Source organism: Equus quagga, chromosome 6 (genome assembly GCF_021613505.1).
Source record: "Equus quagga isolate Etosha38 chromosome 6, UCLA_HA_Equagga_1.0, whole genome shotgun sequence".
NCBI classification, from domain to species: domain Eukaryota; kingdom Metazoa; phylum Chordata; class Mammalia; order Perissodactyla; family Equidae; genus Equus; species Equus quagga.
In genome coordinates this window covers 81634800-81661474 of record NC_060272.1, presented here as the reverse complement: position 1 = coordinate 81661474, position 26675 = coordinate 81634800, and the positions used below count along the sequence as shown (strand labels likewise).

The window sequence follows — 26675 nt, the reverse complement described above, 5'->3', positions numbered from 1 at the left end:
GTGGCCGAGTGGTTAAGTTCACGTGTTCTGCTTCAGTGGCCCAGGGTTTTGCTGGTTCGGATCCTGGGTACGGACATGGCAGCACTCATCAAGCCATGCTGAGGTGGCATCCCACACAGCACAACCGGAGGGACCTACAACTAGAATATACATAACTGGGGGGCTTTGGGGAGAAGAAGAAGAAGAAGAAAAAAAGATTGGCAATAGATGATGGCTCAGGTGCAAATCTTTAAAAAAACACAAAAAAACAGTATGGTACTGGCATAAAAACAGACATTCAGACCCATGGAACAGAATAGCCAAGAATTAACCCTCCATATATATGGTCAACTGATATATAGCAAGGGAGCCAAGAATGCCCAATAAGGAAAGGATAGTGTCTTCAACAAACGAAGTTGCAAAAACTGGATAAACACACACAGAAAAATGAAATTGGACCCCTATCTTATACAACTCACAAAAATTAACTCGACAAGGATCAAAGGCTTAAACATAGACCTGACACCATAAAACTTCTAGTAAAAAACATAAGGGAGAACCTACTCAACACTGGTCTTGGCAACAACTTCTTGAATATGACACCAAAAGCACAAGAAACAAAAGCAAAAATCAACAAGTCAAACAGCATCAAACTTAAAAGCTTCTGCATAGCAAAAAAAACTATCAAACAAATGAAAAGGCAACCTAAGAACTGGAGAAAATTTTTGCAAACCATATTATCAGATGAGTTAATATCCAAATTATACAATGAACTCATACAACTCAGTAATGACAACAAAACTCCAATTAAAAAATGGGCAGAGGAACCAAATAGACATTTCCCAAAGAAGACATCCAAATGGCCAACAGGTACATGAAAAGATGCTTAATGTCACTAACCATCAGGGAAATGAACATCAAAACCATAATGGGACATCACCTCACACCTGTTAAAATGGCCATCATCAAGAAGACAAGAGAGGGCTGGCCCAGTGGTGTAGAGGTTAAGTTTCCGTGCTCCACTTTGGGAGCCCAGGTTTGCGGGTTCAGATCCCAGGTGCAGAACTACACCATTCATCAAGCCATGCTGTGGCAGCGACCCACATACAAAATGGGGGAAGACTGGCACAGATGTTAGCTCAGGGCCAACCTTCCTCAAGCAAAAAGAGGAGGCTTGGCGGGGCCAGCCCAGTGGTGCAGGAGTTAAGTTCACATGCTCTACTTTGGAGGCCTGGGGTTTGCTGGTTTGGATCCTGGGTGCGGACCTACGCACCACTTGTCAAGCCATGCTGTGCAGGCATCCCACATACAAAAAGTAGAGGAAGATGGACACGAATGTTAGCTGAGGGCCAGTCTTCCTCAACAAAAAGAGGAGGATTAGTGGCAGATATTAGCTGAGAGCTAATCTTCCCCAAAAAATAAAACACCAAAAAAACACCGAGGTGGTTTGGCAATGGTTGTTAGCTCATAGCCAATCTTCCTCACCAAAAAAAAAAGGGCGGGGGCAGGGGGGAGACAAGTGATACTAAGGAAAAGGAACCCTTGTACACTACTACACTACACTGTTGATGGGAATGTAAACTGGTTCAACCACTATGGAAAACAATATGGAAGTTCCAGAAAAAATTAAAAATAGATCTACCATATGATCCAGCAATTCCACTTCTGGGTATATAAGCAAAGGAAATGAAAATAGGATACTGAAGAGATATATGTACTCCCATGCTTACTGCAGCATTATTCACAATAGCCAAGATATGGAAACAATCTAAGTGCCCATCAATGAATGAATAGATAAAGAAAATATGGTATATATACATACAATGGAATATTATTCAGCCATGAGACAAAAGGACATCCTGCCATTTGTGACAAAATGGATGGACCTTGAGGATATTATGCTAAGTGCGCTAAGTCAGAGAAAGACAAATACTGTATAAAACTTATATATGGAATCTAAAAAAGCCAAACTCATAAAAACAGACAGTAAAACTGGTTATCAAGGGCTGGGGGTTGGGAGATAGGAGAGATGCTGTTTAAAGTACAAACTTGCAACAAGTAGTAAATAAGCTCCTAGAGATCTAATGCACAGCATAGTGAATACAGACAACAATATTGTATTATAACCATCAAACTTACTAAGAGACTAATCTCAATTACTCCAACCACTAAAAAGAAATGACAATTCTGCGATGAGATAGAGGTGCTAATTATCGCTACACTGGCAATCATATAATAATATATAAATGTATCAAATCAACATGCTGTACGCCTTAAATTTACACAATGTTATATGTCAAATATATTTCAGTTAAAAAAAGATAAAGAATTTTGGCTCAACAAAAGGTAATATAAAGGGTAAAAGAACAAGCCACAGACTGGGAGAAGATATTTGCAATACATGTAACTGTTAAAGGATTATGATTGGGGGGACCCTCCCATAAATCAATAAAGAAAAAGACAACTCCAAAGAATGATGAATAAACGACCTGAACAACTTCTCAAAAGAGGGAATCTTAATAGCTAATAAACATAGGCAAAGGTGTTCAACATAGTTAATAATCAGGGTGATGCAAATTAAAACTATAATGAGATGCTGTCACACTCCTACCAGACCGGCAAAAATTTAAGTCTGACAAGATCAAGTATTAACAAGGTGTGGAGCAAAGCAAGTACAGGTCAACATGATTAAATCTCAAAGATCATGTACAATGAAAGAAGACAACAGAATACATACAGTATGACTCTATTCAGAAAGCTCAAAAACAAGTAAAACAGTTTTCAGGGCTGTACCTATGAGAGTAGAAGCCACAAGGAAAAGCAAGGTAAGACGAGCATGGAGGGGGCGGTTCTAGGGGCTGCTCATCTATTTGTTCATCTAGGTGGCAGTTAACCAAGTATTTCCTTTATAATTATCAAATTGCATATGTTATATCAACTTTCCTAAATTTAATTCACAAAAATAATTTCTAAAACTTCCAGGAACATTAAAGACCCAGTTGTAAAAACAAAAGTTCATAGGAGAAAATAGTATATTTGTGACCTCAGGATTGAGGATTTCTAAAAGTCATGACAAACAAAAAACATAAAGATTGATAAATTCAATATTAAAAGGTTTTAAAAAACATGTATATAGAACACAAACCAAAAAGTTAAACACAGATTGGGAGAAAATACTGGCAGTGCTTAACTTACAAAGGATTAGTATGCAGAAGAACCAACTTCAATAAGGAGAAACACCCACACACCCCCAAAGTTTTAACTGGTGAAAAGAAAAGAACAGGCAATTCACAAAAGAGGAATCCCAAACGCCCACTAACTATACAAAAAGATGTTCAGATGACCTTACGAGTAGTCAGGGAAATGCATTTTAAAATTATACTAACCCACTATTTCACACCCAACTGACTGGCCAAACGTTTACAGTCTGACCAGCTCAAGCGTTAGCAAGCACAAAGAGCATATTCTGCTGATGGTAAAAACATGATAAAACCACTTTGCAGAGCAAAGGGAAAACCTCCTGAAGTTGCACAAACCTAATATGACCCAACATCCTACTCTTGATATATATCCCAGGGAAACTCATAAGATCAAGACGTGCTCTGCAGCCTTGTTCATTCTCATGACAAACCGGGAGAAAACCTGAATACCCATCAACAGGAAAACTTAACTGTGGCAGGTATATGTGGAATCTGTATAGATAATAAAATCAATAAACAGTTTATATTTATTAATGTAGATAAGTCAAAATATTGAGAGAAAAAAGCAAATTGTAGAGGGATACATAGAGTATGAAATAATATATACTGATTTATGGACACAATGTAGTAAAAGAATGAAAAACAAGAATGAGAATACTGTCGGGGGAAAATTAACTTGGGGAGTAAGATACAGAGGGGCTTCAATTATATTTACAATGTTTCATTTCTTAAATTGGGTGTAAATTCTCTATTCTTTAAACTGAAATATTTTATAAAAAGATCACACAACTTCTTACCTTGTGTTGATAAATAGCTTTTCTTATATTTTTCTACCTGGGTTCCTGAAGAAATCTGACTCTTTTGAAATTGGACTGATGAATTCTATAGTATGAGACAATTTTGAATATAAAATTAGTGTTAGTCTACATATTAGCACAATGAATGAAACTAACAGAACTCAGTTTGCAGTGAGAACATTCTAAGTTTGTCCATTCATGTTGTTCTCATCTATCACTATCAGCCAGAGTGAACAAGCTGTTATCTATGAATGAACTACACACCAACACACACCACCTTTGGAAATACATTCATTCTTCAAGTGACAGCATAACAGACAATGTAAAACAAAACAGTTTTCTGTGACTGTGACCAGATTAGCCAGAGGACAAGGCAGGAACTCATGGTCAACATCCACAAACCCTCCAATCTCAACCTGTGAACGCGTCCCTCACCATCTTGCTCTAACACTCAAACTGAGCCCTAGCTGCCGCTGAGAAGATTGCTCATCACTGTCCACTGCCAGGGATGGAAGTTTCTCGCATTCAGAGCTCACACCCCTAGGTTTAGAGGTAGGGTAGATGTCCACCTTGCTACCCATCACCGCTTCCAACAAAACTTCTCTCTCTCCCCCCAACCACCCTGCCACAGCTGTGTGTCTCACATCCATGTACTTGCCACCATGCACCCTCCTTGCGAGGAAATGACAGAGCAATGCCTTCACTTCCGTTTCTTGACCTACTCTCCCTCCGATCTGTACTCTATCCTACCTCAACCATGCACTCCAAAGGGCACAATCTGGAACTAGTCATTATCAGTACCTACAATTATCAATAACTGCACAAATCTCGACTTCAAAGCATTCAAATCCAGAATGTGGGGCATTCTACAAAATTACTAGCCTGGTCTATTCAAAAAGCCAATACAATTTAATAAAATGCTAAAGTATTTAGGGGTGAGATGCCATGATTTCTGCAATTACCTTCAAATGGTTCAGCAAAATACATATACATATATTTGCATACGGCAAAATGTTAACAGTGCTTGCATCTAGGTGAGCAGTCAGGTGTTCATCGTACTATTCTGTCAAAGTTCTCTATTTGGGGAAGCTTCACAATAAAATGTTTGGGGAAGAGGGGAGAATTCCACTTTCTAACTACCATATCCCATCCCTCCAGCTCATTCCTCTAATACCCTGACACCAACAATGCTTACAGCCTACAGGGTCCTACAATTCATTGATCCATGAGTTTTGTATGTCCCTCCAAACCTTGCAGCCCATGCCCTTCTTATGCAGCTTCAAGCCATGGTTCACTGCAGTCACTCTTGTCGCACATACTATTTCCATGCCCCTCTCTCACTCTGTGGGCGCCTGGATGACCACACCTCTTCTAAAATATAACTCTTCACCCCCTACACCCAAAAAGCTGAAAAAGAAAAAAATAATGTCAACAACTCTCTTGAAATATATGGTCTCTAACCTACACGGGCCCCCAATGCACCCCAGGAATCAACCTACACTTCCCCAGCCCCGTTGCTTTCCACTCTCTTAGACAACTATTTCACACTTCCTCCCATCTCCTCAAGCCTCCTACAACTCCTCCATCCTCACTCTCAGCTGACGACTGTGCTCCCACTTCGCTGAGAAAGTTAAAGCCTTAGGAGGGAACTTCCTACCAACGGGCACCACACCTCTAGCCTGCAGTCCATAGCTTAGACTTTCTGTTACTAGGAATGAACTATTCGTGCTCCTGGCCAAGGCCAGGCCCCTACTTCGTTCCCTACATCCCATCTTCTCTCATGCAGGAACATTGCTTTAACAACTCTCTCACTTTCTCCTGCATCAATATTTGCCTCTCTACTGAAGCAATTCTACCAAATACACAAACACTTGTTAATTTTCCCATCTTAAAGAAAAATCTTCCCCTACAGCCACTACCCCATCTCCTTACATTTACCACAGAACTTCTCCACAAAGCTCTTACACTCTGTCTGAAACCTCCCATTCTCTTATTCAGACAGGCTTTTATCTTCAACACATCTCTACTTTGCAAATCCAGTGACCAATATCCAGTTCTCATCTTACTGAGGAGCATCACTGACACTGCTGGCCACTCTCCTTTCTGAGGTACTTCTGTACTCGGCTCTCAGGGCACCACACCGGCCTCCTTTACCTCATACTCACTGGTTGTTCACCTGCCTCATCCTCCTGCTTTTCACAACCTGGATCAGTACTTAGATCTCTTCACTATCCACTTTCAGCCTTGGTGATTTCTCCCAGCCCAAAGCTTTACCACACATTCCGATAACTCCAAACTTCTAGCTCCACCCTGACCGTCTCCTGCTATATGTGTAACTGCCCAGTTAACATCTCCACCTCATGTCTAATAGGCACTTCAAACTTATCTTCTCTAAACCTGAGCTCCTAATAGCTACGCCCCTGAGAAATATGTGTTCTCTTCTTGTGGTCCCTCATTATAAATGGAAATTCTATTAGGCCAAAAAGCTACACTGAACTTGGGAGCCACTCTTGATTCCTTTCTTGCTGTCACACCCCATATCCAGTTCATCAATAAATCCCAGCCACTCCTCAACTGTCCACGGCCACTGGCCCAGTCTAAGCCACCATCATATCTGGTCTGAATTACTGCCAACAATCGCCACACTCCCCCCTCAGTCTATTCTTTAGTCTACAGCACAGAGAGTGAGCTTACTAAAATAAAGCATTAGCCCACCCCTCAGTCAAAGCCCTCAGGGGAAATTAGCCCTCCCCATGTCACTCAGAGGAAAAGGCCCAAGTGCTTGCGGGAATCTATTAAGGCCTAATGAAATCTGTACCCACCACCCTCCGTCACGTCTCAGATCCCCTACTATTCTCCTCACTTACTCTACTCCAACCACACCAGCCTCAGGCCTTGCTCACTGTCAGGCAGATGGCCTCCAGGCCTCGGGGCTCCTCTCTTGCTCTGCTCCTCACCTGGGCTCAGCCTGGTTTACGCACGCCTCTCCTTAGGCCATGATTCAAACGGCACTTTCTCAGTAAGGCCTTCCTGGGCCATCCTATCTAAAACTCAACACCCCTAACCCCAACAGTTATCTCCACTTCCTTGCCTTTTCTCCTTACTTCTTGTCATTATGGCACACACCATATATTTTATTTATCTATCTTATTTACAGTCTTTCTCCTGTCACAAGAATATAAGTTCCAAGAGGGTACGGAAGTCGGTCTGTTGTTCTCACTGCTTTATACCCAGTGCCTAAAGGCAGTGTCGGGCACACCACAGCTGTGAATACAGATGAATGAAAGACCAATTACTTGATTCAAAAGGATCATATGCATGTGACTTTCTGCAAAAACTTCACTTCGCTGTTTTAACTGAGAGTATCTGCCTATTGTGGCATAATTCCTTCATAAGAATTATAAAAGTGAACTTGAAAACTATCTGTATAGCAATGCTCAAAACATTTTTTATTGTGGTAAACTATATATAATAAAATTTACCATCTTAACCATTTTGAAGTGTACAGGTAATGGTGTTAAATACATTCACATTGTCGTGCTACCATCACCACCGTCCATTTCCAAAACTCTTTTCATCTTGCAAAACTGAAACTCTAGACTCAGGAAACAACAACTCCTCATTTTCCCCTCCCCAGCCCTGGCAACCACCTGTCTACTTTCTGCCTCTATGAATTTGACTGCTCAAATATTTAACATCTTCCCCTGACTTGACACAACCAGCTGGGCTCCAAACCTACCATGGACCCATCTTTTTTCGCAGCAGTCACACACTGCCCCGTCTTGGTGCTGCTCTCGGTAGCTTCTGCTTTCTTCCAGGCATCTAGTCGGAATCTTTCCATCACTTTTATTTCTTCCCGGAGGTCTGTGTTCTCTTTGACCAAAACTTCTATCTGGCTTCTAAGACGACCATGTGTGCTTGACCATTTTGCTTCCTTTCTTTTCAAATCTTCCTGTAAATCTGCTATCTGCTGTTTCAAAGCCTCTCAAAAAAAAAGCATTACCAGAATTACAACAATGCAACAGAAGACAAGAGGCACAGTAACGAAAAAGAACAGCTAGAACGAGCACAGACAGTAGAAAAGGGAAGACTTAGTCAATCACATTTCAATAACACTGGGTTCTCCAGGAAGGGAAGAGGGTTCAGGCTACCTCATACCACTAACGAAATTCATTCCAGAAGTCAGGAGAGAGAGTTCACTGCAGTAATACTGCCAGGAGGTAACGGAGGTCTCAACTCAGATAGGAAATGAAAAAGAAACAGATAAACGGGGGACACCTGGTGAAGAAAAAAATTAATAGCAATTTATGACTAATTGAAAGAAGACCTAAGGTAAAGGGAAGAATAAAAGATGCAAAGTCAAAACTACCAGCCCTGAAAACTGATTCTTTTTGGAATTCATAAGAAGAAACAGGTTTTAAGAAAGTAAGTTGTTCTAGATGGAGTAAATGACATTAAGTGAAGACACTCCTGGAAATGTCTAGAAGCAACTTCCAACTGTACAAATAGAAATCAAGACGGACAAGAGAACTAAGGAGAGATTAGTCATCTACATGGATTATGTAGGGCAAGTTATGAGGACTGGCTGAGAGTTGAGGAAAGGAGTACAGACAGAAGCAAGACAGCATTTACCACCTGAGAACCCACTCAGATAGGAGACTGAAGGCTGCGAAGAACCCTAACCACCTCATGAATACACACGTAAAATCTGACATCCGTCCTTTCCCATGTAAGCCTCACAACAGCCAACAAAGTAGACCACATGGCAGAAGAAGTAACTAGGGCTCAGAAGACTCCTGCTTGGGGGGTTATATCACACAGAGCAGAGACTCTGCATCTGGGTGAGATCAAGGCTGGAATTCTCATTATGGGCCATAAAAGCTCTTGAAACAAGGTCATTAACCTCCCTAAACATCAGCCCCCCTACCTATAAAATCGTGGAGTATAACCAATAAATGAGCAATTTCTAACTGGTGAGCATTTTTACCATGTGGGAAAATAGACTTATTAACACTAACATGGTAACAAATAATTCTAAATAGGTTAGGAATTCAAAGGCAAATAAGCGAGACAGAGAAAGACAAATACTGTATGGTATCACTTATATGTGGAATCCTAGGGGGAAAAAAGCTGATTTCATAAAAGCAAAATAGAAGGGTGGTTCCCAGGGGCTGGCGGGAGAGGGAAATGGAGTGACGTAGTCAAAGGATACAAACTTTCAGTTATAAGAATAAATTCTGAGAAGCTAATGCACAGTAGGGTGACTATAGTTGATAATACAGTACTTGATACTTCCAAGTTGCTAAGAGTAGATCTTAAGCATTCTCACCACACATACACAGAGTTAGCTATGTAAGGTGATGGTTAATTATCTAAATTTTGATAATCACACCACAACATATGTGTATACCAAATCATCACACTGTACACTTTAAATGTATACAATTATACCAATGCTACTGCCACAAAAAAAAAACGTGTTAAGAATGTAAAAGAATAAGAAATAATTTTTATGTTGATTGCATGCAGAAATGATAATATTTTGGATAGACTGAGTTAAATAAAATGCATTATTAAAATGTTTTAATTTTTATTTTGTTTTTTGATAAAAATAAATATAAATAAATACATACAATTAATTTGAACAGATATTTCTCCAAAGAAGACACACGACGGCCAACAGGTACATGAAAGGATGTTCAACGTCATTAACTATCAGGGAAATGCAAATCAAAACTACAATGAGATATCACGTCCCTCCCTTCAGAATGGTTATAACTAACAAGACAGGAAACAACAAGTGTTGGAGAGGATGTGGAGAAAAGGGAACTCATACACTGCTGATGGGAGTGCAAGCTGGTGCAGCCAGGATGGAAAACAGTATGGAGATTCCTCAAAAAATTAAGAATAGAACTACCATATGACCCAGCTATTCCACTGCTGGATATTTATCCAAAGAACATGAAAACACGAATGCAAAAATATACATGCACCTCTATGTCCACCAGAGCAGTATTCACAATAGCCAAGACTTGGAAGCAATGTAGGTGCCCATCAAGCAAAGAACGGATAAAGAAGAGGTGGTATATATATACACAACGGAATGCTACTCAGCAGTAAGAAATGATGAAATCCAGCCATTGTGACAACATGGATTGACCCTGAGGGTATTGTGCTAAGCGAAATAAGTCAGAGGGAGAAAGTCAAATACCACATGATCTCACTCATAAGTTGAAGATAAAAACAACAGACAATCACATAGAGAAATAGAGATTGAACTGGTGGTTACGAGAGGGGACGTGGGGAGAAGGGAGAGCAAAAGGGGTGATTAGGCACATGTATATGGTGATGGATTGTAATTAGTCTTTGGGTGGGGAACATGATGTAATCTACACAGAAATTGAAATATAATGATGTACACCTAAAATTTATATGTTATAAACCAATGTTATCACAATTAAAAAAATAATAAAAAATAAATTTTAAATATATATACAATTAAACTTTTCAATTATTCTTCAATAACATTAAAAAAATAATTCATTAGGGGCTGGCCCTGTGGCCGAGTGGTTAAGATGGTGCACTCTGCTGTGGCGGCCCAGGGTTTCGCTAGTTCGAATCCTGGGCGCCGACATGGCACCACTCATCAGGCCATGCTGAGGCAGCGTCCCACATGCCACAGCTAGAAGGACCCACAACTAAAAACACACAACTATGTACTAGCGGGTTTGGGGGAGAAAAAAGAAAAATAAAATCTTTAAAAAAAATAATAATTCATTAGCAATTAATATTTATAAAATATCTATCAACTATCAGGTACTATTATAGGTCCCTGGAATACAAAGAACAAAACAAAGATTGCAGGGAGAGTTATTTTGGAAAGTGACACAGGGCTATGGAAGAAAAAGCCAGGTAGGTAGGAGGAATTAGTGTGGCTGGGGAGGGAGGCATGTGCAGGGAAGGTGAGCTGCAGTACTAAATATAAACATGGCAGGTCTCATTGAACAAGGACCTGAAGGAGGTGGAGAACGAGCCACATGGCTGTCCAGGGGAAGAGCATCCCCAGAAGCACCAGCAAACACACCAGGAAGAAGGGTGCCTGGCACAGCTGCAGAACAGAAAGGAGGCCAGCGAGCTGGGGCAGAATGCACAAGGGAGAGCAGCAGATGACGTGAAAAAGGTAAAAGAACACCAGATCATATAGGAACTTGAGGCCGCTATGAGGACTGGGGCTATTACAAGACAAAAGGGGAGCCATGGAAGGGCCATGAGCAGAGAGGGGACATGACCTGGTTTCCTAATGGCAGAATCCCCAGCCACTGCATGGCAAAGAAACCGCAGGGACAAGCGTGACAGCAGAGACCACACGGCCAGCTAGTCCACTAACTCCGAGATGGCAATTCAAATCTGGGTAAGTTCTCTGACAGAATAGCATGGAGTATAAGAAAGAGAGAAGAGAATGATTCTAGGTTTCTGGCCCGAGCACATGGAAGGTCAGGGTGGCCGTCACCTGAGATGGGAGACGGCTGAGGGAGGGAAGACCAGGAGTGTACTTTCAGACATAACAAGGTGAAACGTCAGTAGCTAGTCAGATACCAGACCAATACAGAGAACAGTCTAGGCCAGGATTTAAGTTGGGGAATTTAGAATATAAATCATAATTTACGCCATGAAACTCAATGAGGTCATCAAGGGAGGACACACTCTCCTCCCTGATGGATGAACTCCACCAGTAAGTTAAAGAGGACAAAGAAGCAAAGGAGAATAAGATGAGTCAAGCAGCCCAGGGAAGGGAAAAGCTCAAGCATCAGGCATCCTGAGAGTCAGAAGAGTGAAGCCTGTGATAAGGAGTCATGTGCTGCTTATGAACAAGTCACACGAGGACCGAGAACTGGCCACCAGTCTACCATCTGAGGGGCTGGTGATCGACAGGGGCAGTTCCAGAGCCGTGGTATGGATGGAAGCCTAACTGTAGCGTGTATAGAGAGAAGAGGAGGCGAGACCTCGAGACAGTGATATAGACAACGCTTTCAAGGAGTTTTGCTGCACAGGAACAAAGAAAGAAGGTTGTGGCTGACACGGGGCATGGAGAGATTTTAAGAAGTAACAGCAAGTGTGTACATTGATGGAAAGATTCAGTAGAGAGTGGAAGATGGATGTTGTGGGAGAGACAGGGAAGAAATGCTGGAGCAGGGGTGTAGGTGTGAAAAGGTGAGACCTGGTGTGTAAGCAGGGCTTTACCTACAAGCATGGACAATACATCTAAGCACAGAGGGAGGCAGAGTACATGGGTTCAGATGCCACAGGCGGCACCAAGGGTAGGGTCAGGGGGAAGTTCTCAGCCAAGTAGAAAGCAGGGTCTTTAGGAAAGAGTGAGGCCACCACAAAGTGGGAGGCTTAAGAAGGGGGAGAGTACGAAATGGTCCTCTAGGAGAGTGGGAAAGGAGGCAGGATGGAAATATTACAGGCCCACTTGTGGTTCCTGCTCACAATTTTAGGGTAAGCCTGTTCCCTGTGAAATTTTTCTTCCAGCTAAATTAAGTGTTATGGGCACAGGGATGGAGTAGGCAGGAAACATAGGGTTGTAGTTTTGCCAAACAAAATCTGATGACTTGAGAAATGAGAGTAAAGAATATAAAGTAATGATTATAGTGACTGACTCTGGGGTGTAAGAACATAAGGGGCAGGTGAGTCGGATCAATGGTTTGAAAGCCCTAATGGAAGGAAGGATTACTGGGGTGGAGTAATAGAGGGAGTGACAAATATTCTTGTGCTTGCTCACAAAAGGCTAGGAAGTAGAGTTTAAAATAAAAGCCAGAGTTTGCGAGTATTAATAACTGGGGGAATAGAGGCTGTCCAGTCTTACAGCTGTGGGAAACATAATCAAAGATAGGCTTACCAAAAGCAGGTTTGCACTAAAAGAACAATACGTCAGACAAATAAGCAGAAAGAGAAAGGTTACTGTGAGGCAGAGAAAATACAACATACAAATGTAGAGATGGGAAAGAAAGGCTGGGGAAAGGGTCTGTCCAGGGGAACAGCGCAAGACTTGCAAGGGAGGAAGGAACGCCACTATGAAGGGTCTTGTATGGCACGTGAAGGAGTTCGTATTTTTATCCCAAGAGGAAGCCAACTGAAGGATTCTGAACAGGAGAAGAACGTCAGGTTTCGTGTCAAAAGATCACTCTGACAGCAAGGGGAGGACAGAAGTAGAGAGGAAAGAGGGAGAGACAGAAATCAAGCTAAGAGATGAATGAAGAACAGAGAGACAGGTCAGACATGCAAGGAGGTGGGAGGAAGAGAAAGGGCCAGGATTGAAAAGATACACAGGAGATAAAGTCAAAAGAACTTACTGTCTGATGGGATTGGAAAGTGGAAGAGGTCCAGATTTCTATCCCAAGTGAATGGGGAAAAAGTCAGAAGGAAAGGCAGAGTTAGTAGGTATAGGATAAGTCACGTTTGAAACTCTCAGATAGAGCCAGCCACCTCACTAGACAGCGCCTCACAATCCTGGGCACTCAAATATCAGCTGAAAGAAGAAACACATACACAGGTCTGTAGTTCAGTAAAGATCTGCCTGAAAATCAATGTGTAAGTTATCAATGAAACCTCACTGCATGAGAATCAGAATAAAGTTACATGATTAAGACAGAAAAATCAATGTGAACTCATGACTTCAGAGAGACACTGCCCTTCCCCAGTTCTGCCATTAGGACAGGAACCAATAGCAAGGAGAGCATGGAGGCCTACTGCCAATCCTCAGTGAACTCCTAATGGTAGAATAAAAGAAACAGGGCTCCTTGGAGGACAGCTAATTCAGATCTGGGGTAGGTTTAAGCGGGGAAAAAAAGCAAAAACCAGGTGGTCTCAGGGCTGGCCCAGTGGCATAGTGGTGAAGTTTGCACGCTCCGCTTCAGGAGCCTGGGGTTCACGGGTTTGGATCCCAGGTGCAGACCTACACACTGCTCATCAAGCCATGCTGTGGCAGCATCCCATATACAAAATAGAGGAAAATTGGCACAGATGTTAGCTCAGAGCCAATCTTCCTCACCAAAAAAACAAAAATAAAAACAAAACAAAAAACACCAGGCAGTCTGATATAACCAAATTGTCACAGAAAGCAGGGATACTTTCAAAAATTCAAGAGCAATGACAATGCTACAGAACAAGAAGCTGATGTACTTAAAGGAGCTCCCACTGGTCAAGTTGGGACCACTTGATTATCAAAAAGGAAATTTTGTAATTAATTAGACTAACTTCAGTTTGTGAAAGGCTGTAAGTCAATAACGATGAATGTTAATTCCAGGAAGACAGAAATGTCTTACTCATCAGCAATTCCCCAGTGCTAAGAACAGTATCCAGTCATAAAGAATTCTCAATAAATTTGCTGAATGAATTCTCAAGAGTTAATATTTTTAAAAACAGCTATAATATAAAGGAAGGTTAACTATACCATCTCTTTAATCTTTGAATGATTTAATAAGTAGAAGAGTATCAGTAATACAGGTTTGTTTTCTATTAAGTATTTATCTGTTTTTAAAGTATGTGTTTCCAGGGGCCAGCCTGGTGGCTTAGTGGTGAACTTCTGCATACTCTGCTTCAGTGGCCCAGGTCTGGTTCCTGGGTGTGGACCTACACCACTCATCAGCCATGTTGTGGCAGTGACCCACATACAAAATAGAGAAGACTGGCCAGACGTCAGCTCAGGGCGAATCTTCCTCAGCAAAAAATAAATAAGTAAAGTATGTGTTTCCACAGTAGAAGCACAAAGAAGGGTAAATATAGGAAACTATGAATAAGCCAAAGAGTGTAAAAAAAGAAGGAACTGTACCCAAAACAGAAAGAAATAATGACTACCCCTCGTTACCCATGATAACGAAGTATGAAAAGAGTCCAATACTTAAATCAACACTAATAGAGTAGAAGGAAGGTTTAAGAATGAATTATGAAATAGTCTAACATCCTAAAGAGAAGAGCTAACTCACCAATCCAACTCCTCACCTCCCAGAGATGAGGCCTGTAGATCAACACTGGCCAGAATCCAGGAGATAAGGCCTCTAGATGAACACTGTCCAGAACTTTCTGCAAGGATGGATATGTCCTAGACCTGTAGTGTCCAGTGTGATAGCTACCAGCCACACATGGCTATTGAGTAACCTGAAATGTGGTTAATGTGACTGAGAAACTGAATTTTTAGTTTTATTTAATTTCAATTACCCTCAATTTAAATAGCCACAGGCGGCTAATGGCTAGCAGACTGGACGGAACAGGCTTAGAGAATAAGAGGATACAATACCTGAGGGAAAAGCATCAGGTTGCAAGAAAGTAAAATCTAAGTGTTATTCACATAAAGTAAAGTAAAACCATATCAAGAAAGCTTGTCCACTCTGGTTTGAATCACACTGGAAGTTGGAATCAGGCCCTGAGCCATGAGAAAGAGGGGAAGGCAGGGGAATCAATCTTATAATCTCAGGTAGTCTGAGAAGGTTTTTTCTTGCCTTTCGGGTCTCAGAAAATTTTCATAACATAGCAAGGTATCAAAATAAGCATTGCTTTACTCCTGGGAGATTCAGAAACAAGAAAAATGAAATGACAAACCCACTGTACAGATATGTTAGAACAGGCCATGGTTTTAATATAGTGAAAGGTTTTCTGATAGCTGAATTTGATTTTTACTACTGTATTATAGGTCACTTAATCTATAATCTTAATCTGTATTATAGACTATTTAAAAGAAATTCAAGTAAGTTTAGTATCAATTTTTAATCTTTTACCTTTCAGGTAAAGAGCAAAAAAAACACTAATAATTGATAGTAGAATTAAAAACTGGCATGGCATTGGGGCTGGCCTGGCGGTGTAGCAGTTACGTTTGTGTGCTCCACTTTGGCAGCCCGGGGTTCAATGATTCGGATGCCAGGTGCAGACCTAGCACCGCTCATCAAGCCATGCTGTGGCAGGCGTCCCACATATAAAATAGAGGAAGATGGGCACGGATGTTAGCTCAGGGCCAATCTTCCTCAGCAAAAAGAGGAGGATTGGTAGCAGACGTTAGCTCAGGGCTAATATGCCTCAAAAAGAAAAGAAAATTGGCGTGACATTTATGGAGGGATAATCTTACAATGTCTACCAACATTCATACCCTTTAACCTAGAAATTTCACTTCCAGGAGTTTTTCCTACAGATATACTTGAATACGTAAGCTACATGGGGGCAAGGATGAATTTGTTTTGCTCACTACTGTATTCCCAGGACACGCCTGCTAAGTAGCAGGTATCCAATAACCAGGTGCTGAATGACCAAACAGAAGAACGACTGTGAGAGGCAATGTACATACAAAGTTATTCAGGACGGCACTTGTTATACACAGAAAAAGAACAGAAATAACATAAATGCTTAGTTAAGGAAATTATGGCACATCTCTATAACACAATTCTATTCAATGGTGAAATAAAGAATGAAGATGCTCCTTATGTTAAGATACAGAATGATTTCAGTACACTATTGTTAATTTTTTTTTAATTAGGAATATATATACGTATTTGCTTAGAATTTCTCTGGAGAAATACAAGAGATTGGTAACATTGGCTGCTTCAAAAGAGAGGTGAATTAAGGGCCAGAGCGAGGGTGAGAGAGAGAGGTTTCACTGCATATCCTTTTCTACTTTCTGAATGGGAATATATTACCTTTTGAAATAAACATTTTAACAGATTGCTAAAGTCTAACATATTAGATTTAATAAACTAAGCATTAACCAAAACCTAGTGGCACATTTCGCCGACAAAAACAAATAAATGGAATTAAAGACCCTAACCAACATGACGTGTGATAACTTAAGCTAGAGGAGTGCAGATGAGATTGTTCAAGGATAGTGTACTACATGGGAAAGGAAGAAAGCAAAGGACGGAACTCAAAAATACTAGTATTTAAAACATGATATATGGAAAAAAAACTAAATACAGAAGTGGAAGGTGAGCTTGCATTTTATGTTATAAGCAATGGACAGTCATTTAAAATTTTTCTTTTCATAAACTGAAAGTCTTACTTTTGATGAAGTCCAATATATCTATCTTTTCTATTTTGTTCTTCGTGTCTTCTCTTGCAAATCTTTGCATATGCCAACGTCATGAATATATTCACCTAAGTTTTTTCTAGGTTTATAGTTTTAGCTAGAAATGCATTAGTTCTTTTTAAATACTACATTCCTCTAGTCATGTCTATTTCTAACTTTGAAATAAATAGGACTGATAATTTGGCCTATCAGTTTCTAAGTCTTAGAATTAAACAGCTAGTTAGTATATAGGCCTTAAAGTATTACAAATGAACAGAACTAACAGTATTTGGTGTGCAGTGGGTCAAAGAGATTAACACAACACTACACTGGTGAATTTCCAACTCCTGGCTTGTTAATTCATTCACGTCACTATCGTAGTCTTTTTTTGGGAAGCCTTTAGTAAGAAAAGAAGTGATATGTTTCACTCCTTAAAAGTCAAACTACAAAAGATGTTCCTGATGCAGTATCTCAGAAAGATTACTTGTTGAGTTAACGGATGATTAATAAGTTGATACCCAATTTCTCTTTGACACATCAAATAACTCTGAGATTCTTACAAAACTGTCATCTTTACTAACTTATATGAGTATAAGGTAAAAAACTGGCATACCTGTATTTCTTCACGTTCCTTTTTATCTGGAAAAGTTCTTGCAACTGTAGCATACTTTTCAAAAACTTTGCGTTCTTTTTGTAGCTTCCTCATTTCCTCTTTTTTAAACTCTTCTATTCGAGCTAATTCTTTTGCTTTCTGTTGTTCAAAGTCTGCAATTTCTTTCCTAAAATGACCAAACCATGTTAACATCTAAGGAGACTATTTCGACATAGTAATCCATATGTGGTGCCAAAATGGAACACTGGTGACGGCCTGTCATTGCAGAGCTGCGAGTGTGGGTGAATCCATCTTCAATCCACAGTTCTGAAACTCAATAAGGCATCGCTCCCACAAGCATTCATCGAGCACCTACTATGAATCAAGCACCACACCAGGTACTGGAGAAACCACAGTGAAAATAATAAGCATCCATATTCCTGTGAAGCTTCTTACCTTCTAATGGGAGAGAGAAATGATGATAAACAAGATAAATAAGTGAAATATATGGAACATTAGTGGTGTTAAAGAGAAAAATAAACCAAGGAATGAGTTAGGAAATATCAGGGTAGAAGACTGAAATTAAGGATAGGGTCATCTTTCTGAGATAATGTTTGAAGTAAAACCTGAAGGAAGTGAGACAACAGTCATGAAGATATCCGAACAAAACAGTTCAGGCAAAGGGAACACCACATGCAAAACTCCAGAGGTAGAAATAAGCTTGATGTGTTCAAAGAACAGCCAGGAGGCCAGTGTGGCTAAAAAAAGAGTGAGCAAGAGAAAGAACAATAGCAGAAAACGTCAAAACAAAAAAACAAAAAAACCCCAGAGGGCCAGATGGATTAGAGTCTTACACACACCACTGTGAGGACTTTGGTATTTAGCTTAGGAGAATGTCAAGCAGAAGAACTGTCATAAGGCAGGTTCATTCTAGATGCTGAGTTAAGAGCACAGGGAGAGTGGCATCAGCAAGATGGTGGAATAGGTTGTCTGTGGCTCACATACTCCCCCACAAACAACAATCTGACAGCCATTCATGGACAAAAGTGCTTTTGTGGGAGCTCTAGGATCCAGGTAGGAGGTAGAGAAACCCAGTGAAGCCTAAGATCAAGGACAGCCACTCTGAAAAGGCAGGCCTGTACCCCAGTAGCAGCACCAAACGTTGTCCAGGCTGTAGACCAAAACCACCCTGGTCTCCCTGTGGACTCAGCTCCAGCGCCATCTGCCAAACGACCTGGCAGAAGCCATGCCCACCTGTGCCCTTGGTAACAGGCCCACGGACCTCGGTTCCAACTACAGATCCTGAAACAGACCCGTGACTCAGCTCCAGCCCTGCTCTACCATGGTACTGGAGGTAGTCCTGCCCACCCAGGGAACCAGCAGGAGGATACCCAGGGGCCCAGCAGGATGATGCTCAGAAATCAGACAGGAATCACACCCACAATCACTCTTGGTAATAGACCCATTGCCTGCAGATTTAACAGTGGACCCAAAAGCAGCCCCATGACTTAGCTCCAGCCTTGCTTGACTGTGGTCCCAGAAGCAGTCCTGTCCAACTGGGGCTCCAGCAGCAACCATGCCCCCCAGTGCCCCTGGTACCACGCCTGCCAACTGTAGACCCTATTTTGGACCCAGAAGCAGCCATGAGATTTGGCTAAAACCCCACTCGATCTGTGATGCTGGAAACAGACTCATCAGTCCAGGGATCCAGCAGGAGAAGGTCTTTACTTGCCAAAACCAATCTGTAAAGACAGGAAGAGGTGTTTGCTCTTTCAAATGCAAAGACGTCACCACAGGCTACAGGGATCATGAAGAATCAGGCCAACACAACACCACCAAAGGAAACTAATAAAGCTCCAGTAACCAATCCCAAAGAAAGGGAGATATACAAATTGCCTGATGAAGAATTCAAAATAATTTTTTTAAGGAAGCTCAGCAAGCTACAAGAGAAAACAGATAACTCAACAAAATCAGGAAAACAATACATGAAACAAAATGAGAAGCTCAACAAAAAGAAAGAAATCATAAAAAAAGAACCAAATAGAAATTCTGGAACTGAAGAATACAATAAATAAAGTGAAAAAATGCAACAGAAAACTTCAACAGCAGATTCAATCAAGCAGAAGAAAGACTCTCTGAACTCAAAGACAGGTAATTTGAAGTTATCCAGTCAGAGGAGAAAAAAGAATAAAAAAGAACAAAGAAAGCCTATGGGATTTATGGGAGACTGTAAAATGAACCAATATATGTATTATGAGAGTCTCAGGAAGAAAAATCCACACAAAATTGACAAACCCTCAAATAGACTAAGAAAAAAAGAGAAAAGACTCAAAATCATAAATGAAAGAGGAGACATTACAATAGATGTATCAGAAAGAAAAAAGATCATATTATGAACAATCATATTCCAAAAAATTGGAATAACCTAGCAGAAATGGATAAATTCCTAGAAACATACAACCTACCAAAACTGAATCTAGAAGAAACAGAAAGCCTGACAGACCAATAACATAAGGAGACTGAATCAGTAATCAAGAACCTCCTAACAAAGAAAAGTCCAGGACCAGACGGCTTCATAGGTAAATTCTATCAAACATTCAAAGAAGAATTAATACTGATCATTCTTAAACTCTTCCAAACAAGGAAGAAGGAATACTTCCAAACTCATTTTATGAGGCTAGTATCACTCTGATATCAAAGCCAGACAAAGATACCACGAGAAAAGAAAACTACAGGCCAATATCTCTGACAAACATAGATGTAAAAACCCTCAGTAAAATACTACCAAACCAAATTCAACAGCACAGTAAAAGGATTATACACCATGACCAAGCTGGATTTATCCCTGGGATGCAAGCTTAGTTCAACATATGCAAATCAATTAATGCAATATAACCTGGTGTAGCCACTGTGGAAAATTATGGCAGTTCCTCAAAAACTCAAGTATAGAGTTACCATATGATCGGGCAATTCTACCCCTAGGTATATATCCAGAAGAATTAAAAGCAGACATTTGAACAGAGATTTGTACACCAATGTTAATGGCAGCATTATTCACAATAACCAAAAGTAGGAACAACCCAAATGTCCAGCTGCAAGTCAGGGAATACCAAGGATCGTCAGCAACCACTAGAAGACAGGAGAGAAGTATGGCTCTGCTGACACCTTGACTTCAAATTTCTAGCCTCCAGAACCCTGAAGAAATAAATTTCTGTTGTTTTAAGCCACTCAGTTTGTGTGTACTTTGTTACACTTAGAGCACCTCCAGGAAATTACTACACTGGCCACGGCAGCACTTGAATTCATGGCTCCAAACTGCTTTCCAAATTTCAATTCATGATCTCGTCAACTAAGAAAATTCTTTTAACACATCTCTGACCACAATGGGTTATTTAATTAAAAAATTCCTATGTGGTATAGATTTCAATTCCTTTTCATTTATACTACTGGACTGATAAAAATTGTTTCAAATATTTTAGATATAATCTTAAAGATAAAACAATCACTGCAAACTTACCTGAGTTTTTCCAAGGCTCTTTCTCGTTCAATGCGAAGTTTAGCTAAAGATGTGTTCTCAGCTTTAAATTTTTCTATTTCCATTTCCAATTCAATAACTTTCTCTCTCAAAACTTGAGATCGAGCACTGTCAACTACAAAATAGGCCATAAATATTGAACTTCACAAAGGGCCTTCAGCAGCAAAACCACTAGCTAGCTCTATTAACTCTAAGAGCCAAAAATATGGTAAACAACTGTACAATTAAAATGCTATGCTTCGGGGCTGGCCCCGTGGCCAAGTGGTTAAGTTCGCACACTCCGCTGCAGGCGGCCCAGTGTTTCATTTGGTTCGAATCCTGGGCACGGACATAGCACTGCTCATCAAGCCATGCTGAGGCAGCGTCCCACATGCCACAACTAGAAGGACCCACAACGAAGAATATACAACTACGTACCGGGGGGCTTTGGGGAGAAAAAGGAAAAAAATAAAATCTTAAAAAAAAAAAATTCTATGCTTCTACTAACAAAATTATATTGCCTAACTTTCCACAAGAAATCAGTCTAAATTTAAGAAAGAATCAAATTATTCTACCTCAAAAGAGTATCCAATTTGATAATGAATTAACATTACATATAAAAAGAAATCATTTAGATAAATATTTTTTAAAACTGATATATAAAAATAGCTTAAGGGGGCCAGCCCCATGGTTAAGTTCGGCAGCCTGGGCTCAGCTCCTGGACTCTGACCTACTATACAAGTCGTTGGCAGCCATGCTGTGGTGGCAATAAAATAGAAGAAAACTGGCACAGATGTTAGCTCAGAGTGAATCTTCCTCAGCAAAAAAAGGAAGATTGGCAACAGATGCTAGCTCAGGGTGAATCTTCCTCAGTTAAAAAAACCCCCAAAAACAAAAAACAAAAAAGTTTAAGAACATGAATACGTAATTCACAAAAGATCTAAGGCACTAATCAATACCAAAATCAAAGTTTACCCCCAACTAATTAAAGAAATACAAATTAAGATTTTTTTCCATATCAAATTTGCTATTTGAAAGAGTAAAATACTTCTGTCCTGCAACAACCCTGTTAGAAAAGAAATCTGATTTACATCACAAGATTAAAATACCCATATCTATCCTTTGACCCAATTATCCTACTTCTAAAAATCTAGTTTAACAAACCTGTAAAATCATACAAATAGTTTTGCACAAAAATATGCATTACAGTGTTATTTCTAATAGTGAAAAATAATTTAAGTGTCTAAGGAAATTACTGAATAAAATTATGCTACATTCATATAATGCTCTGCAACCATTTATAAAGTACACAAAGAGTTTAATGATATGGCCAATGCATATTATACACCTGGTCGAAAAGGATGAGTCAAGTTATAATATATGTCTCTACCATATTAAAAATATGCAGGAGGGGCTGGCCCCGTGGCCGAGTGGTTAAGTTCGCGTGCCCCGCTGCAGGCAGCCCAGTGTTTTGTTGGTTCAAATCCTGGTCACGGACATGGCACTGCTCATCAGACCACGCTGAGGCAGCGTCCCACATGCCACAACTAGAAGGACCCACAACGAAGAATATACAACTATGTACCGGGGGGCTTTGGGGACAAAAAGGAAAAAAATGAAATCTTTAAAAAAAAAAAAAACACACAGGAAAAATGACTGGAAGGAAATACCCCAAAATTATATCACAGTTACCTTTGGGTAGCTTAGTTATAAATATTTTTGCTTCTGTACTTTTTAGGCTTCAAAACTTTCTGCAAAAAAGTACTACTTTTAAAATTAGAGGGTTTTTTTAAATAGCTTAAGTTATGATTTATATTTTAAAGCATCTATGCTTTGCTAGGCATTCACAGTTTATAATATAACATGATATAATGGAAGAGCTTTTCAGTCTAAGTTTAAAAAGTCCATCACATCAACTGAATACTATATAGTCATTAAATGGAATGAGGTAGTTGTGTATGTGTGTTAGAACAATCTTCAAAATTTATTATAAGCAAGCTGCAGAATGGTTTATGAAAAGCGTGTAGGGGGCCAGCCATGTGGTTGAGTGGTTAAGTTTGCACGCTCTGCTTCAGTGGCCCAAGATTTTGCTGGTTCGGATCCTGGGCGTGGACATGGCACTGCTCATCAGGCCATGCTGAGGTGACGTCCCACAGAGCACAACCAGAGGCACGCACAACTAGAATATACAACTAGGTACTGGGGGCTTTGGGAGAAGAAAAAAGAAGACTGGCAACAGATGTTAGCTCAGGTGCCAATCTTTAAAACAAAGCACAATTAAAAAACAAAGCGTCTTTTCATTTGTCTAGAAGGGAGGAGATTATATAGACATACACATGCTTTCATACACATGGAATCTTTTCTTTCCTTTTTTGTGTGAGGAAATTGGCCCTGAGCTAACATCTGTTGCCAATCTTCCTCTTTTTGCTTGAGGAAGACTGTCACTGAGCAAACCTCTGTGCCAATCCTCCTCCACTTTATGTGGGATGCTGCCACAGCATGGCTTGATGAGCGGTGCTAGGTCTAAGCCCGGGATCTGAACTTGCGAACCTGGGGCCACCAAAGCAGAGGGCGCAAACTTAACCACTACGCCACAGGCCAGCCCCCTGCATGGAACCTTTTTTGAATACAAAGATGAAATGGGAATGCTAATGCCCCTAGGGAAGGGGACTAAGAGCCCAGGTCTGGGGAAGAAAGGAAACTTCAATTATACTGTATTTCTTCTTGGTCATAGTTAGCAAGTTGATGCATGAGGCACTAAAAGAATTAAGTAAAAACACTGTCATTAAAAAAACTATCCACACACAAAATTTCACCCCACAGTAACACAAACCATAAATTGGGTACTCCTCAGTTGTAAAAGAAAATTAAATGTTATCTCACTTTATAATAAAGTAATTAACTTTAAAGCCTTGGAAATAAGACACACAAGCTTAAATTTGAAAAATCTGAGATCACAATTCATCCTAATCTCTTATACTAGTGACTATTACATTATTTAGACCCACAAACAAATCAAATTTTAACAAGTCACCTACTAATTAGACTTCTCCTGAGCAACTAGAAAGATAAGGATTTTAAGCATTCTGACAACATACTGATAAAATAAATGTTAAATTTCTAACATTCTGATAAATATTTTATAATGCTCTGACTTACCAGGTGGCTGGTCTTGACTTACGTATAACTTCGGTTCATTTCCCAAGAGTGAACCAGATTTTGGTTTAGGTTTCAAAGAAGGGAAGAATTTCATCATCAGATCCGATGCAAGAGGAGGACTTGTGCCCCTGCTGGAACTGCTCAAGTCTTCTCCATTCTTGACGGGGGCAACTTTCCTTTTTATTGTTTTGTCCAATACACCTATTTCACTCTTTTTAGGGTAGGTTATCTGGGGAGTCCCATAAACGGCTTCATTCCCAAGAATACCATCATGTTTAAATGAATTCTCTTCGAGGTCGGTCCATGTTCTTTCATCATCAAAGTCAATTTTACTCATATTTATTGATGAGGGTCTTCTTGAGGACTCGGAAACTTTATTTTTCAAGCTTTCTATTATGACAGACTCATCACTACTATAATCTTTATCAGACAAATCTAAATCAACATCTCTCCTTTTATCTTCTTCTTGAGTCCCAGTGTCCCTAAAAGGTCCCTTACCATCACAGACTTGTGGACTATCCTCTCTGCTGCGGAAGCACCTTTCTTTATCCTCCATTGATAGTTTTACGGTAACATCAAGTTGTTCCTCAGAGTTAGTGCTACTGTCACTGCTCATAACACCTTCATCATCACTTGCCTTCCACCTAGTTTGCCTTTCAGAAGTGCTCATTTGGAATGCTTTCCTAGTGACTTTACATGACTGTTCCTTCAATCCATCGGGTGAGGCCACTGAATCAAGCTGCTTGGTTGCGACTTCACAGTCACCCTTACATTCATGTTCAGGAAGGTCTGGATCCTCATTTTGGTTATGGAGACTACTGCGATCCGATGCTGTCGTCTTCTCCTGCTGTGCAGCTTTGACAGGGGTAGAAGACAGCCGGTGACCTTTACAGATCTGTTGGTCCCTCTCTAAGATCTTCAGCACAAAAGAGGAATTACTGGAAAATGATATTTCATCAGCAGCTTGTTCCAAAAACAAAAATTCATCTAATTCCAAGTTTTCCTTTTCCTTTTCTCGTTCCCAGTTCTCTAACTTTTTCTGAAGAGAAACGTCAAGAGAAGATTCTGACTCTTTCAAGGTCTCACCTTTCAGGCTCTTAAAAGCCATGCAGCTGGCCAGCCCAGTCGAAAGGGGGAGTTTGTCTTTACCTTGTGTGCTATTCCAGACTTTGCAACCACTATCAAAAGGTTTTGTAGACTCAGGTACATTTTCTTTATTATTAGATTCCACTTTTCTTCTCAATTTGATCTGGTCTCTAAATTGCCCATCACCTTTCTTCCCTGCTGGTATTTTCCATCCTGACGGAGACAGACTTTTCCTATTATTACTCTTAAGCACTTTCGGCTTTTGACTGAGTGTGACAGAACCACTTTTCGTTCCAGCTTTACTGTTTTTTCTAGCAGGAAGGTTCTCTGTACACGGTTCTTTACTTATAAAAGCAGTTTTCCGCTGGAATTGCTGTCTGTCTACTTTAAACACAGCTTGGTCCTCTGAAATGCTCTGATTAGTCACTAGTTCACCTTCTCTCCCTTTCTGCAACTTAGATTTAGCTTTAGTAAATCTAGCTAAACCTTCTCCTCGTTTTAAGAACGGTTGTTTTGGTTTTGCTTTGATTAACAATGATCCTTCTGTTTCCTAAAATAAAAAAACAATATTTGAATTATTTCTAGTATATCCAAGTAATCTCAAAGTTGTTTTTTTTAAAGATTTTACTTTTCCTTTTGCTCCCCAAAGCCCCCCAGTGCATAGTTGTGTATTTTTAGCTGTGGGTCCTTCCAGTTGTGGCATGTGGGACGCCGCCTCAGCATGGCTTGATGAGTGGTGCCATGTCCGCGCCCAGGATCTCAACTGGCAAAACCCTGGGCCACCGAAGTGGAGTGCACAAACTTAATCACTCAGCCACGGGGTCAGCCCCTTCAAAGTTATTATTAAAGCAATTAGAAATAAATGTCTAAAGCCTCAGACAATTTAATCAAAACAGTGGAAATGCCAACCCTTAGCTGTTTTTGTTTTAGTGCTTGTTCTTCCAACCGAATTTGTTCTTCTAAGTAGTCTTCAAATGTCTGTTTCTTTTCTCCAATAGCAGCTTTAATAGGCCTAATCATAAAAATAAAGTTGTTTAGTATGCAAATCATGATGTGCTGAACATTTTACATTTAGCGTGCCTGATACAGACACCCCTGACTACACTGAGAACTAAACTTTTGAAAGTCACTGACCTCCATAGAGAATCCAGTGAAAGCAACAACCCCGCTGCATCTCCCAAAATACAGATACATACAACACTCTACACAGGATTTGGAAAAAACCCTTTTGAAATCCATCTACTGACCTTAGATTAGCTTTCGTAGAAACATATTCATTACTTAACTTTAAAATATATTT

At 40.2% G+C, this 26675-nt stretch overlaps 1 protein-coding gene across 5 annotated transcripts in view; it reads right to left on the bottom strand.

Annotated features, from left to right (window-relative positions):
* The window catches only part of CENPJ (centromere protein J), a 54208-nt gene that overhangs the window by 13423 nt on the left and 14110 nt on the right, over positions 1-26675 (bottom strand). For 4 of the 5 annotated variants that reach the window (XM_046664935.1, XM_046664938.1, XM_046664939.1 and 1 more), the window contains exons 6-11: positions 26285-26387; positions 24290-25925; positions 21134-21266; positions 17638-17803; positions 7716-7958; positions 3977-4061 (exon numbers count right to left, since the gene is read on the bottom strand). In XM_046664935.1, coding sequence (XP_046520891.1) covers positions 3977-4061; positions 7716-7958; positions 17638-17803; positions 21134-21266; positions 24290-25925; positions 26285-26387 — 2366 coding nt within the window. The remainder of the gene's footprint in view (positions 1-3976; positions 4062-7715; positions 7959-17637; positions 17804-21133; positions 21267-24289; positions 25926-26284; positions 26388-26675) is intronic. The other variant, XM_046664940.1, reaches the window with a different exon arrangement.